This window comes from Kogia breviceps, chromosome 18, assembly GCF_026419965.1.
Source record: "Kogia breviceps isolate mKogBre1 chromosome 18, mKogBre1 haplotype 1, whole genome shotgun sequence".
NCBI lineage: Eukaryota > Metazoa > Chordata > Mammalia > Artiodactyla > Physeteridae > Kogia > Kogia breviceps.
The window spans coordinates 15,103,009-15,117,637 of record NC_081327.1 but is presented as its reverse complement, the minus strand read 5'-3'; the positions used below and the strand labels follow the sequence as shown (position 1 = coordinate 15,117,637).

The window sequence follows — 14,629 nt, the reverse complement described above, 5'->3', positions numbered from 1 at the left end:
CTCCTTCTCCTCCCGCAGTGCCACTGTGGCCGCCTTCTCTCTCAGAGCCCCTCAAGCTCCCCTCTCCTCCCTCAGCGCCGCCGCCCCCAGCTGCCCCTTCCCTTCTTATCCCCGAGACCCCAGAGTAGACCCCTCCCCCGCTCCCCCTCCCTCCCCACAGGAGCCCCACCCCGCCCAGACCTGCCCGCCCCGCTGTTCCCCACCCCCCGCCCTCCCCTAGGCCGGGTGGGTGGAGGCCTCTGCCCAGCCTCTCACCCCAGCCCCCCCATGGCCCTCAACATCTCCCCCTCCTGCTCCCACCCCGGGCTCTGAAGCCAGGAAACCCAAGAGGAAATGACTGAGCCCGTCTCGGTCCCCGCCCGCCAGCGCTCCCCTGGCCACACCCTCCGCCTGGACTCCGCCACCGCAGCTGCCCTCTCCGCACGAGGCTGCCGGCTCTGCCGGCTCGGGACCCCCAGCTCTGACGTGAGTCTGTCCTCCGATCCTCCTCCATCCGCTTCCCTCTGCCCAGGGGCCGGGCTCAGGTGGGTAGAGAGCGATCTTCTTGGTGCCTCTCCGCCCCCCCCATTCATGCTCACCGTCTCTCCTGCTCTTCAGTACCACCATGTGCGGCACCGCTCCTCTCCTGCCTCAGTCTCCCCAGCTCGCCTCCATCCCTCTCACCCCCCCAGATCTGCCCAGCATCCTGCTCTATTGTCCCTGCAGGGAGGCCCCGAACACCAACTCACTTTTTCCTCTGAGATCAGGAGCACATTACTCACTCTTCCTCTTTCCCCCTCCGAGCTGACTCCTCTGCTCTGAGGACTTCCCCAGAGGGAGGGACCGAGGTCTCAGATCTACTCCAGTGCCCCAGATCCCTCCCCTTTGCCCTACACAGTCAGTCCTGGCTAACCCCTGCGTGCTTCTCTGCCTCAGCCCTGTGCGGTGGCTGCTACTTGAAGCCTGGTGTAGTCTGATGCTTCTTGTTTTCTTTGGGGACCTGCAGAGGGAAAGAGGGAGTGACTGCTGGCGATCCCCACTTCTGAGACCCTCCCCCTGGGCCTCCTTCCCGCAGCCAAAGACCCTGGCAGGGGTCTCTGAAGCCAGAGGTGCCTGCTCAGGGTAAGGAAGGGGGCTGCAGGGTCCCCAGGGGTTGCCCTGGGCCTGCCTCACTGACATCATGGCTGACCCCAGCTCCGGCTTGCTCTATAGATGTCGCCCTGTGCTCGCCTGTGTCTCCTGGTCTTCGTTGGCCTGATTCTCCCCACCAGAGGTAAGGCCCAGCCCTTGACTCCACCCTGCTGCAGAGCCTCCAGCCCCACTTGGAGCGCACGTGGTGCTGGGTGGGCGGCTGGTGAATTTGGATGCTCTGTCCTGTGTCCTCAGTCCCCTCTTGAGCTGGCACCAGGAAGTGGGGGCCCCAATAAGGGGGCCAAGGTTACACCCTGTTTAGATACCTCAGACCTGGGTGGCTGCTTCCAACGAGTCTGGCCAGGGCCTGTCCTGCTGAGCATCCTCCATTTCACCTCCAAGAAGGACTCATGGAGTTTGATTTGGCGGGGAGATGGGTGTCGGTTTCCTACTTGGCAGCCAGGAACACCGGACTCACAGCAGAGCGGCTCCCTTGGATCCCCGGGTGATATATGATTAGGGAAAAAGGTGAGCTGGGGCCAGTCCAGGAGTTGGAGATGTCTCACCCTTGCCTGAGAAGTGTTTTCTGAAGGCAGTACCTGTGGTGGGCCTTTGCAGGTGCTTTCTACATGACAGGTGCTTGTTTCAGCTTCAGCTCAACTCTATGATGCTGTTGTCATGACCATTTTACAGATGAGGAAACTGAGGCTCAGTGAAGGAAAGTGCCCTGTGCCAGAGGCTAGTGAGCGGAGGGGCTGGCCTACAACCCTGGAACCCAGAGCAAACTCTGCACTGAAGCTGCCCCATTTCTCTTTGATAAAATGGTTTTCCTGTGTTCATTCAGTCATTCAACAAGCGTTCACTGAACACATCCTATTCTAGGCACTGGGGAAACAGCAATTGCATAAAATAGGAGTTCACATTCTAGTTGGAAAGACAGACAGTAACTGACACACCAGTAAATTATATAGTATGCTAGAAGGTGGAAAGTGCTATAGAGAAAAACAGAGGAGAGAAATGAGGATTGTTTAAATAGGGTGATCAGGTAAGACCTCACCAGAAGGTGAGATTTGGGCAGACACTTGAAGGAGAGGAGGGGACAAGCCAAGCAGGTATGTAAGGAACCAGTGCTGTCTGGAGAGTGTAAGTGACAGAAGGCAGGCCAGGGTTCGGGTTCGGGTTCGGGTTCGGGTTCGGATTCGGGTTCGGGCTAGGGTTAAGGTTAGGGTTAGGGTGGGAAGGGGCAGGGTGGTAAGAGGAGAGGTCAGAGAGGTGACAGGGGACCAGGTGGAGGGGGGACTTATGGGCCAGGTAAGGACTGTGGCTCTTACTAGGAGTGAGATGCAGCCAGAGGAGGGCCCTAGTCTGACTCAGGGGTTCACAGGCTCCCTCTGGCTGTGTGTGGGGAGCAGACTGCAGGGGCGGGATGGGAGCAGGGAGACCAGAGAGGAGGCTGTGTGATGGTCCAGGAGGGGGAGCATGGAGGCTGGGCCGGGTTTGGGGGCAGTGGCTCTATCCAGCACTGACTGCATGTTAAGCAGTGGGGGAGACCGTTCCCACCTCCATCTCATTTCACCCTCTCTACAGTCCTGAGTAGTAGATTCAAGTATTATCCCCACTTTGCAGATGAGGCAGCCGAGGCTCAGAGAGGGGTTTCACTTGCTCCAGGACACACAGCAAGGAAGTTATTAGGAACAGATTTTGAGATCAGGGCCCTGGCTGAGTCTAGCACCTGGGCTCCTAGGCTAAACTGCCTCTGTCATCCCACAAGGATAGGTAGGGAGAGGCAGCTGCAGGTAGGGTGCTGGGGCATTAGCATTTCTTAAAACACTTCCACCAAAGTTGATCAATCACACATCTGTCTGCTGTTCCACCAGCAGGCAGGACTTCCTGGTTATCCCCCAAAGTTTCAGGAGGGAGGGCAGGGTAGGGTTTTCGGTGAGAGAAGGGGGACCAGAGGCTCCTCCCTGACTTCTCACCCTTGATTTCCCAGGACAGACATTGGAGGAGGCCACATCCATTACTCTAGCAGACCCAGTCACTGAGAAGGTTCATGTCCTGACTCCAGCCCCAGGTGAGGAAAGAGGGACAGGTCTGTCAAGATCCTGTCATTGCAAATAACAATGGCAACAAAAATCTCAAACTTGGACCAAACGGGATTGTTTGGATTTGTGTAACTGAAAAGTCCAGGGATAAACCTTCAGGCATGGCTCCATCTAGGCTCAAGTTATGCTATCAGGAACCTGTCTCCATCTCCTGGTTCTGTTTTCTCTGTGATGGCTTCATTTTCAGGCAGATTCTGATTTTACGGAGCAAAGATGGCCCACAGAGACCTGGAGCTTCTATCCTACCTGCTAAGAATCCCGAGGAAAGAGAATTTCCCCTTCCCCAATCCAGCAAATGCCCCAGAACTGAGTGTCATCGACCAGGCTCAAGTCACACACCCACCTGTGAGCTGATCACTGTGGCCACAGGCATAGAAAACTGAGTGGCCAGACCCGGGTCTCATGTTTAACTTCCAACAGGGCTGGTGCCAGGCCCATTGAGCCAAGTGGGCTGACAGTCAGGGAAGGATGGTTCCCCAAAGGAAGTTCAGGGGGCACTTACCAGAGGTGGGTGGGTGCTGAGTAGGGGAAAAGGCATCTGTGGGAGGGGAGGGCCTGAGGCCAGGGAGATACTGGCATCCCATTTGGGCAGTTAGCAAATGGCTGGATTAATTCGTTTCCATGACATCAAATTTGAGTTGCTATGGAAATCCCCCTGTACCTTCATCCATGCACCTTCTCTGCATCTTCTCTCTTTTCTCTTCCTGTTTCCGGACTCCAGACACCGTCCACCCAGAGCTCCAGCCCACTCCTCAGACTTCAACTCTGCAGGCTGGTAATGAGTTGGGCAGGGACAGAGGGTGGGGAGGGGGGCCTGGGACAGACATTGTTGCCCCTCTTCCTCTGACACTCGGGGTCCTTGATTACCCATTTCAGTCCCCCAGTGCTGAATCCCCTGGTTTACTTGGTCGTGGGACAGCCAGCTAACTCCATTCCCTTCTTGTGAAAGTTGTTTGAAATCATGAAAAATAACATGCCTATAGAAAAATACAAAAACCATAAGTGTACAACTTAAATTACTCTAAGCTGAACCCATGTAGCCATCACCCAGGTCAAGGGGTAGAGCTTTGCAGACACCCCAGAAACTCCCTGTATGCCAACCCCTTCATTTGCTTCCTTTTATCTCTTTATCTTTTTCCTTTTTTGAATTTTCAAATCATTTCTTAACTCTTTCTTGGAATATAACATCATTCAAAAAATGTTCACCAATTTTGTCCATTAATGTTTAGTGGTACATAGACACGTTCTCCTTGGAAATAAAAGGAACACTGCAGGCAAGATGAAATCCCTTCATCCACTCCCCATTTTCATTCTCTCCTCCCTCTCTGAGAGGTCCCCACCGTTAGTGTTATATTGGGAATAGTTCCCCAATGATACTGTATCACATGTGTATTAACTGGGGAAAATATACTAACTGGGAGGTGTCGTTGTGGGAGCTTAAGGATATTGTATGACTGTTGTTCAGCAACTTGCTTTTTTTTTTTTTTTTTTTTTGGTGGTACGTGGGCCTCTCACTGCTGTGGCCTCTCCCTTTGTGGAGCACAGGCTCCGGATGTGCAGGCTCAGCGGCCATGGCTCACGGGCTCAGCCGCTCCGCGGCATGTGGGATCTTCCCGGACCGGGGCACGAACCCGTGTCCCCTGCATCGGCAGGCGGATTCTCAACCACTGCGCCACCAGGGAAGCCCCAGCAACTTGCTTTTTTTCCCCCATGCAATAATGTGTTTGGAAGCTCTTCGCACAGTCCTATAGAAGCATCCATGATGGTCTTTTTCACTGCGTGGCGTTCTGCAGGGTGCCGGTGCACAGCTGGTGAAGCCATGCCCATCTTGATGAGCATCCTGGTTGCTTCCAGTTCTTCCAGTTGCTAGCTCATTGCCACAATGAGCAAGCCTGTCCCCTCCTCCTTGAGCACTTATAGCACAACTTAAGTGCCGGTCATGGTCCTAAATACTTCACCCGCATTCACTTACTCAATCCTCACACAAACCCTCTGAGATAGAAATGAGCATTATCTTCGCTTTACAGGAGGCTCAGAGTAACTCACCCAAGGTGTCACCGAAAGTCAATGACACGGCTAGGATGAGGGTCCAGGAACCTGATTCTAAAGTTTACCCACGACACGGTGGGGCAAAGGCACACTGATTTGCCCTGCCACCAGCGGCGTGTGAGAGAGTCCTCCTCTCTCATCCCCACAGCAGCACTTGTACATGGATGTCTTTGATTTTTGCCAACTTGAGGAGGGGAGAGGGTCCCTTGCTGTTTTCTGCAGGTCCCTGATTCGCTTCTTTCTCACCCTCCCCTCCTTTCCCTTCCGACCTGAGTAGAAGCAACCCCGAGCCAGATGGAGATCCACACCCAGCAACCGACGGAAATGGATGTCCTTCTAAGAACAGGTCCGGGGACAGACAAGAGCAGGACGCAAGGTAGAGCCTGGGACTAGAACAGCAACATATGAGTTGTGTTTAATTCTCCATCTAGGTCGCCATTTCCCTGAGTACGTTTCTCAGAGCACCCGTTTGGGGAATTAATACATTTTTCAAAAAATTTTTCTTGGTTTGCAGTCAAAGGTATTTGGGAAACTCTTGAGTTTAAAGTTAAACACGCTTCTATCTGGCGGGACGTCTCGGAGTTGTAATAAAGCTTGTTTGTAGCAGGCATCCCAAGAGGGAGCATCTAGTTTGCAGCGTTTTCCAAACTTGGTAGACTCAGGAACCCTCTTTATTCAGATCCCTTCGAAGGGTTGGTGCGGGAAATGTACCTGTAGGTGTTTCCTTGGTGTAGATCTTCTTAATGTTAGAGCAGGAGCAGTTCAGTTGCAAAACTCAGAAAACCCAGCTGGAAAAAAAAAAAAAAAGATGTATTAGTGATATATGCTCTGTGAAGTCCAGAGGCACCAATTTCAGGCACAGCTGGGTCAAAGAGCTCAAGCACTGTCATCACGACTGACTTGCTTCCTCTCTCAGCTCTGTTGTCTTCATTCTCAAGCGGCTTTTCCCCTCTTAGTGACAAAGGTGGTCCCGTAGCTCTAAGTTTAGGCTACAAACTCAGCAGCTAGAGTGCCTCTCTCGCTGAAAGGCCTAGAGTTGACTCTCATTGGCCCAGCTGCGGTTATGTGCCCATGTCTGACCAATGGGAGCCTGGGAAGTGAACAGCTCTGACTGGTCAGGCGCTGAGTCTGTGCCCCATGTCTGATCTGCATTAGACCAAGAGTCAGGGAAGAGGTGGCTCCCCTCAGGACAAGTGAGTTAATGTTACCAGAGGCGTGGGAAAGGGGGATGAGCAGAAATAAAGGTAACAGGAGGTCTCTAATGCCTGTGTGATGATCCATATTTGAGAAGCAGCCCCCACTGGAAAGTACTATAGATTAGGCCACTCCCAGGCTGAGTTGCATGCACGGTTGCTCAGACTGCGCACTGCACAAGAGCACTACCTAGAAGGTCACACCATTCTCCTTGCAGATATTTTTATCATTGTTACAACTTCCCAGTGATGGCAGTAAAGCATCTCATTCTGAAAGAATCTGTCTATTAAAACAATTTTACAACAGATGGAAATACGGTGTCTTGGGGAAGGGAGCTTTTAAAATTTTGTACAACAGTGGGGTTTGGGGGTGTAGCAGCTGTTTCCACATTTTCCAAATGAGAAAACATCTTCACATCTCCGGATTCACTTACTCTGAGTCCTTGCTGACCTGGGTTACCCTATGTGGTATTCCATGTTCCTGGTTATACGTGATGGAAATTCAAGTGGGTCGAGGGGGGTCAGGGAGCCAAGTGGTAAAAGGCACCGCTGAGCCCAGCGCCCCCAGAGCCGCCTCTCTCCCTTCTTCCTCTTTGTCTCTCTTGCACTGGAGCTTGTTTTTCACCTGGCAAGGAGATGGCCAGCTCAGAACTTCCGTCACCTAGTGTCCACTCAAAAGCCCTACTTGGAATTTGAAAGGTAGGGAAAGGTGAGACTGGTCACATGCTCTCCCTTGTGGCTGGGTTACAATAGGAGACCCAGATGGTCTGGGGAAGCAGGAACATTCCCCCCCAGTCCCAACAGGGACTGTTGCCAGAAGAAGGGAGGAGTGAGAGCCAAGTAGACAATAGCAACAACGTGCTGAGGGTTTGCTCCATGCGGGACACTGTGCTAAGCTTTCACGTAGTCACTCGTTCACTGCTGACCACTACCTTACGCGGTAGGAGCTGTTGGTACCCCATTTTACAGGGAAGGGACCTGAGGCCCAGAGAGGTTACTTGGCTGGCCCTAGGCCACACAGCGCAAAGTGGCAGAACCAGAATTTGAGCCCAGGTTCCCACACACCGGGGTGGCTGGGGTGAGGGCGGGGTGGGGGGAGGCATGAGCTCCACATACCACTGAGGCTGTCCTTTTATTACATTTCCTGTGGTCCCTCCATCTTTACCCTTGATCTGGCTTATCCCTCTTCTTGGCAAACGGTTTCCCGAACATCTTGTAATCCTTGGCTGTCGGTTCATATTTAGGAAACGAGGTGCTGAGGCTGCTTCTCTGCTTGCTGGCTTCACACCGGGGCATCAGTCAGGGGTGACCATCTCACTGAGGACATTTCTCAGTGCCAGAGGGGCAGGTCTTTCCTTGGGTATTGATTTTTTTTTTTTTTTTTTTTTGCGGTATGCGGGCCTCTCACTGTTGTGGCCTCTCCCGTTGCGGAGCACAGGCTCCGGACGCACAGGCCTAGCGGCCATGGCTCACGGGCTTAGTTGCTCCGCGGCATGTGGGATCTTCCCGGACCGGGGCACGAACCCGTGTCTCCTGCATCGGCAGGCGGATTCTCAACCACTGCGCCACCAGGGAAGCCCCTGATTTTTTTTTTTTTTTTTTTTTAAAGAGAGGAACCCTCTGGTGTTTTTGGTCTGGGAGCAGAGGCAAAATTCAACATGTTTTCTAACAAGTATCTCCAGGCTCTGTAACTGGGTCAGGGTTCTGGAGGCCCCTGTCTGGCTCTGCCAGATGTGACCCTTTATTCCTGATCATGGGGTGGTCCGGGAGGTCCTAGGAGAGGAGCCAGGGGTTCCTCGGGAGTCAGAGCTGTTGGTCCTAATCAGGGGGTGCAGGCTTATTGCAGTATTTCCATATCTGCCGCTCCTGGCTGCCTCTGTGGGTGGGAGGCGGGGATACCTGGCCTGCGCCCCGAAGGTAGGCGTGGGAGAGGGGCTTCTCCTGGACGCAGACATTCAGTTGTCTCTTGTTTCCCTCCACGGCTCACTCCTGCCCTCCACCATCTTCTGGCCACTCTCTCTGCTGATCCCACTCAAGGCCCCACGCCCTCCAAGACCCAACTCCCACGCAAAAACGTCAGGAGGGACCCCGCCCTCAGGCAAACTGGTCAGTAATTCGCTTCCCAGACTGGACACAGGCTATTTCCTACTCACTGTGTGTTTTTAGTGCCTCAGTACTGCCCAGCACAGAATAGTGCTCAGTAAACAGGTGTCAGGCGAATACCTGACTTCAGGGCTGGTGTTCTTGTGGGTGGGTACAGGGTAGACACACAATAAATGTCTGAATAGATGAATGAATGCATAAGTGAGTGCTGCATGCCTACGACCCAAAAACCCAATGGCTTATAATGACAATCATTTAGGGACTTGCCTGGTGGGCCAGGGGTTAAGACTTTGTGCTCCCAACGCAGGGGGCCCGGTTCAATCCCTGCTCAGGGAACTAGTTCCCATATGCCTCAACTAAAAGAGCCCACGTGTCGCAACTAAAAGAGCCTGCATGCCACAATGAAGATCCCACATGCCGCAACTAAGACCGGACGCAACCAAAAAAAAAAAAAAAAAAAAAAAGACAACCATTTATGTAGCTCTCAAGTCCGCAGTTTAGAAGTTTAGTCTGGGCTTGGCTGGGTGCTTCGCTGGTCTCAGCTGGACTCACTTGTGCATTGGAGATCAGGTTGGGGTCAACAGGGAGCTCGGTTTGTAGGGGCACCTTGATTCTTCCCCTCCCGGTCTTATCTTCCACTTCCTGTCCAGCCAACCCCAGTGAACAGATGGAAATGATACACCCACAGGTCATATAGAGAATTCATTCATTCATTCAAGCAATATTCAATGAGCATTTATTGTGTGCTGGGCACTGCTCTAGGTGCCAGGGGTACAGCAGTGAATGAGACAGACGAAAATCTCTTCCCTAATGAAGGAAATGTTTTCATGGGGAGAGAGAGACAATAAATAAGAATCATAATAACTATATATCAGGTGGTTTTAAGCTGCTATCAAGAAAAATGAAGATAAAAAGGAAAAAAAAGAAAAATGAAGGAGGGTTAGGGTGAGAGAATGACTGGAGAGTATTTTCTGTAAAGGGCCAGGGAGACCTCACTGAGAAGGAGCTGGGGGGGAGCCATGTGGACATCTGGGAAGGGAGCTTCAGGCAGCAGGAGCAGCCAGTGCAAAGGCCCTGGGGTGAGAAAGGGTCTGCATGGTCACCAGCGGGGGGGGGGGAGGGGTGGAGCACAGTGAGTGAGGGGGGCAAGTGAGGAGAAAAGGTTAGAGGTGATGGGAACCAGACTGTGTGCTGAGTAAGGACTTCAGTTTTGCTCTAAGTGCACCCAGGCTGAGACCCAGGTGTCTCCTCTCTGACTCTGACTCTCACTCACCGATTCACACCGCAAATCTTTGCTCCCTTCTGTCCCCTCCAGGTTCAAGCGAGGACGACCCCTTCTCCTATGGTAAGTTACCCATGGGAGGCTGTGGGGAGAGGAGGGTGCAGGCCTCCTCTCGCCACACGCCTCCATTTCTCTCTCTGCAGACGAGGACACCCTCCGGAAACGGGGGCTGTTGGTGGCAGCTGTGCTGTTCATCACCGGCATCGTCATCCTCACCAGTGAGAACGGGGGTTGGGCACGAGGGGCATCAGGACTGGGGGGGAGGAGGCCTTGGCTTGGACTCTGATGGAGGGTAGGTTCTTGAAGGCCCCTGAGCAAGGTTGTTTTAAAGGAGGCATATCCATGTAAGCCTCCCCAGAGTTCAGTGGCTTAAGATGATAACCATTTACTGAGTTCTCAATTCTGCAATTTGGAAACTTAGGCTGGGCTCAGCTGGACGGTTCTTCTGGTTGCAGCTGGATTTATTCACGCGTCTGAGGTCAGCCGCGGGTCAGCAGGGAGCTCTGCTTCTATGGGCACCTCAGTGCTTCACCTGGTGGTCTTCTCCTCCAGCAGGCTAGCCTGCGCTTGTTCACATGGCAGTGGCAGGGGAATGCGATGGTGCAGCTCCCCAGGATTAGCAATAGCGGGAAGCTTTGATGGCCCCGGGCTGCATGAGTGAGGAGAGGTAATGGCTGCGCCAGGGCCTGATGAGAGATGGAAGTGGAGGAGGGGGCCCCAGGCAGGAACTGTGGCTTCAGAGAGAGGTTTCCAGCCATGCCTCCTGGTACGCCCACCGGGAGGGAGCAGGGCAGGGGTCGAGGGGATCAGATACCGCAGCCTCTCTCTCCTCCTGCCCTCCTCTCACCCTCCAGGGCCTGTGGGCTGCAGCCTCTCAAGTCATCCTCCCAGGGCCCAGTGTGGAGCGGGGAAGGGGGGCAAAGGGAGATTAACAAGTGGAGAAACTAATTTTTTAAGAAGTTTAAAAAATGTTACAGATTAAGTAAAACACAAGGGCAACCAGTTTGCAAGCTCTCAGTTAAGCTGTACAACCCATGACAAGTTTTATGAGTGACCTCTCTTGTCCAACTTCCTCATCAGGAAAATGGGCACAGCCTCAGCTTTTTGCCTTAAGGTGGGAGACGGAACACGGATAGAATTAAAAAGAGATCGCTGATGCGTGTGTGATCCTGTTGAATGAGGGAGTCAAGCACTGTTGCCTCAGTTGTTCAACCTGTGCTTATAGATCCTGACTTAGTGCCAGACCCTGTTCTCTCCCCTGTGGGAAAAGTGAGGCTCAGAGAGTCGAGAAGTTTGTCCAAGGTCACACAGCACATAAAAATCAGGGAATGACTGGGCCCAGGTCTGTGTGAGGGCAGAGCCTAAATGTTAGCTCTGGGGCCATAAACGGTTCCAGTGACATTTGTGAGCACCTACTCTGTGCCCAGCCTGTGCTGTGCTGCTGGGGGCCCCGGTCCCCACCCTCAGAGAACTCACAGCTGGTGGGGGGATGACAATAAACAGCTCAACACATTAATGAACAGAGTGGAGCAGAGATACAGAAAAAGAGAATTACCAGGAGGAAAATAAAGATGGATTGAAAAGGATGGGGAGAGGCACTCCCTCTAAAGAGGTTAAATCAGAATGGATTCTGATAAGAAAGATGATTTTAAAAACAGATAGAGGGAGCAGCAAGTGCAAAGCCCCAGACGCAGGAATGAGCTTAGCGTGTTGCAATAACCACGGGAAGAGGCTAGGGTGGCTGGGGCAGTGTGAGCGGGAGAGGGGTAGGAGGTGAGTCCAGAGGGACAGGGAGGTGTAGGTTAAGGGTGGCAGCCAAGAGATGGGAGAGGGCTGTTTTCTGAAGTCCCCTTTGTTTTCTAAAATCCCCCTCATTTGCTTTGGCCCAGCCCCCTGGCCTTCCTGCTCTCCCTTAACCCCACCTGTCTACTTCTGCCTCAGGGCCTTTGCATTGACTGTTCCTTATGCCTGGAACACCCTTCCTCCAGATGTCCATGTGGCTCCCCCCTCACCTCCTCATTGAGGCCCCTCTAGTCACTGCCATGAGGATGCCCTCAGCTCCTGGGTCTCCCTGCATCCTTCCTCGTTTTATTTTTCTTCATAGCATGCATCACTGTCTGACACATCACTGCACGTGCACTTGACTTAGTTCTTTTTCTCATTGTCAGTCTCCCCCACTAGAAAGCTCTCCTAGGGCAGGGATTTTATCCATTCTTGTTCCCAACCCTGTTCCCAGTGCCTAGATCACTGCCTGGCACAGAGTAGGTGCACGATAAATGTTGGCTGAACACATGAATGACACACAAGCTAGGGATCCTCTGTGTAAGGGTGGGGGGAGGTCCCCCCTCTGGACCCCCGCAGCAGCTCTTCCCCCGTCAGCTTCTTGTCACTTGCTCAGAGTTGCCTCGGAGCTCGTCCTTCAGCACCCAGATCACCACAATAATCAATATTGTTCCAACTCATGACCGAACCATTTCCTTCACCTACAGGTGGCAAGTGTAGACAGCTGCCCCGGTTATGCCGGAGTCATGACAGATGAGTCCGTCGGAAGTGGGGGCTGATGACCCGACGGGCACCCCGAGACTGAGCCCCCGCTGGCTCACTGTGCCTGGCCTCCTCCCTCCCCTCGAAGGACCTGCAGACTAGTCGACAAAGCCCAGCCTGAGAGGTAGGACGTGGATGGAGCCAGAGCTGGGACTGGTGGCCTAAGCCCCCTACTCTCCCAGCCCTGCCCTCCCTGAAGGCTGACTGGCTCCCCGTTTATCCATTCTGTTCCAACAAGAAGTAAAGCACTGTGGTCTTTGCCCCATGGTCTCTGATCATTCCTGACTGGGGAGTAGAAGAAAACAGCAGGGGCTGGGGCGGGGCCCCCGGGAGTAAAGTGAGGGAGCCACAGACTCCAAAGCCAAGCTGGGGGCCACAGTGAACAAAGCCAGCCTGGGTGAGGTGGGAAGGGTGGGGGCAGGGGCGGGCCACAGGGGAATCTGGCCAATGGGAGGGCCAGTGTTGGATTCCACCCGTGGCAGATCGAGACCCCTGGCCTGGTCCTTGTGCAGAGCCTGGTGTCCAAAGCCAGCTCACCCCTGACACTGAGAGGCAGCACTGGTAACCGGGCAAACACAGATGGAGGGCCCAGGTCCACGGTGACCTGCTCTTTTCCCACTCTGGATCCCTCCAGCACGTGAGTGTGGACACCCCGCCCTGCACATCCAAGGTCCACCCGCACCCCTGGTTGCCTCTTGGTCTTAGGGCTGTGCCCACAAAGAAAGCCATGCAGGCCCTGGAGTGGGCTCAGAGTCGTCTGGGTGGGGAATTCCAGGGTCCTGGGGCCCCCGAGCGTGGTTGAGAAAGGGGCACAGGCTCCTGTGGGCACTTCCTGAAAGCCCTTAAGTTCTGCAGCCCGTGGGGAGGGACTCAACCAGATGAGGTGGGAGCAGGCCCTCTGAAGTGCAGAGCCTGGGGTGGGGAGCCTCTGCTCAGGGTCAAGGGTCATCATGCCAAGCCAAGAGGCAAGGTCCTGTTCAAGGCGGTTGCATAACAATGTTTCACAAACTTCTGGTCATAGCCTGTTCCCGGGGTTACAAAATCAGTGTAACTGTGGGCTGTGAGTAGCATTGAAAAAAAAAAAGAAAAAGAAGTAATAAAATAGAAAAGAAAATATCAGAATATATCACAAATAATATGACATTGTAGATAGATTCTTTTCTCAATTTTTGCCACATTTTTATCCCACCTGTTATTATTCATTTTTTTAAGAGAAGAACTCCCTTTTTAACTTAAATAAATATATTTTAAAAGGCACAGTGAGGGGGCCTTCCCTGGCGGCCCAGTGGTTAAGACTCCACACTTCCACTGCAGGGGGCACAGGTTAGATCCCTGGCCTAGGGAACTAAGATCCTGCGTGCTGCACCGCGTGGCCAAAATAAAACCCCTACAAAAAGGCACAATGATATATGGAAAACCAGTACTGCTTCCTATAAATAGAAGATAGCCAAAAAGATAAATTCGATGAAACAAACACATATATTTTATGCAATATATTGTATATGTCTGTATGTGACATATATTATGTATAATATATGTATACTATATGTGATATATATCATACATGATATATATATAATATACATATGGGGGGATACTAAAAATATTTTTTGATTGGCACTCCCCACCTACTAATCAGAACAGATACCTAACCAATCAGGAGGGAATATATCATTCATATATATATATATCATATATTACACACATATGTATATATGCATGTATAATGTGTTATATCTATTAAATTGAAATAGAAATTAAATATGAAATTGTCACTATTCAAATTTTTTTGACCTATAAAAGCAATTTCATGTGGCCTCAACCTAATGACGGTATAAAACAGATTTCATACGGCAGCTCACTTTTAAAAAATATTGAAAAGCACTGGGGAGGGGGAGCATGTATGTTGTCACAGCGAAGGAACTAAGGTTCTTTCTCAGAACAGGAAGTGCTGGCAGCCACGTTTGCCCCCTGGCTGGATGGCCACAGGAGGATGTAGAAGATGTCTCTCGTATTTCCCAAACTTCAATCATCACGCGTGCTCTTCACAATTTTTGCTGTATTTTCATCCTGCCTGTACTATTATTATTCACGTTAAAAAAAAAATCAGCTCCCTTTTTAACTTAAATACATTTATTTTAAAAGGTGCAATCATATGTGGAGACCTAGTACTGCTTGATATGGATAGAAGATAGCCATCAAGATAAATCCAGTGAAGACAAACAAGGAGAAAGATAGACTGC

The 14,629-nt window shown here is 52.1% G+C and overlaps 1 protein-coding gene across 7 annotated transcripts; it reads left to right on the top strand.

Moving 5' to 3' along the window:
• Positions 1 to 23: 23 nt before the first annotated feature.
• On the top strand, positions 24 to 12,647 carry FXYD5 (FXYD domain containing ion transport regulator 5). 7 transcript variants are annotated; one of them, XM_059044418.2, is made up of 10 exons: positions 24 to 465; positions 986 to 1,101; positions 1,192 to 1,252; positions 3,104 to 3,184; positions 3,937 to 3,990; positions 5,542 to 5,640; positions 8,495 to 8,563; positions 9,876 to 9,905; positions 9,986 to 10,060; positions 12,332 to 12,647. In XM_059044418.2, exons 3-10 carry the CDS (start codon positions 1,192 to 1,194, stop codon positions 12,379 to 12,381), a joined length of 519 nt encoding a protein of 172 aa, XP_058900401.1. In that variant the 5' UTR covers positions 24 to 465; positions 986 to 1,101; the 3' UTR covers positions 12,382 to 12,647. The 7 variants fall into 7 exon arrangements, with proteins under 7 accessions (XP_058900401.1, XP_058900397.1, XP_066875319.1 ...); XM_059044417.2 differs by having other exon boundaries at positions 382 to 524; XM_059044412.2 differs by lacking the exon at positions 986 to 1,101 and having other exon boundaries at positions 296 to 465.
• Positions 12,648 to 14,629: the final 1,982 nt, after the last annotated feature.

Excerpts from the sequence above, each read along its gene's own strand:
- FXYD5 (XM_059044412.2), top strand. The coding sequence starts at position 334 with ATGACTGAGCCCGTCTCGGTCCCCGCCCGCCAGCGCTCCCCTGGCCAC. Across the intron at positions 1,253-3,103 it reads CCTGATTCTCCCCACCAGAG|GACAGACATTGGAGGAGGCC; the intron begins GTAAGGCCCAGC and ends TTGATTTCCCAG. Across the intron at positions 5,641-8,494 it reads AGACAAGAGCAGGACGCAAG|GCCCCACGCCCTCCAAGACC; the intron begins GTAGAGCCTGGG and ends ATCCCACTCAAG.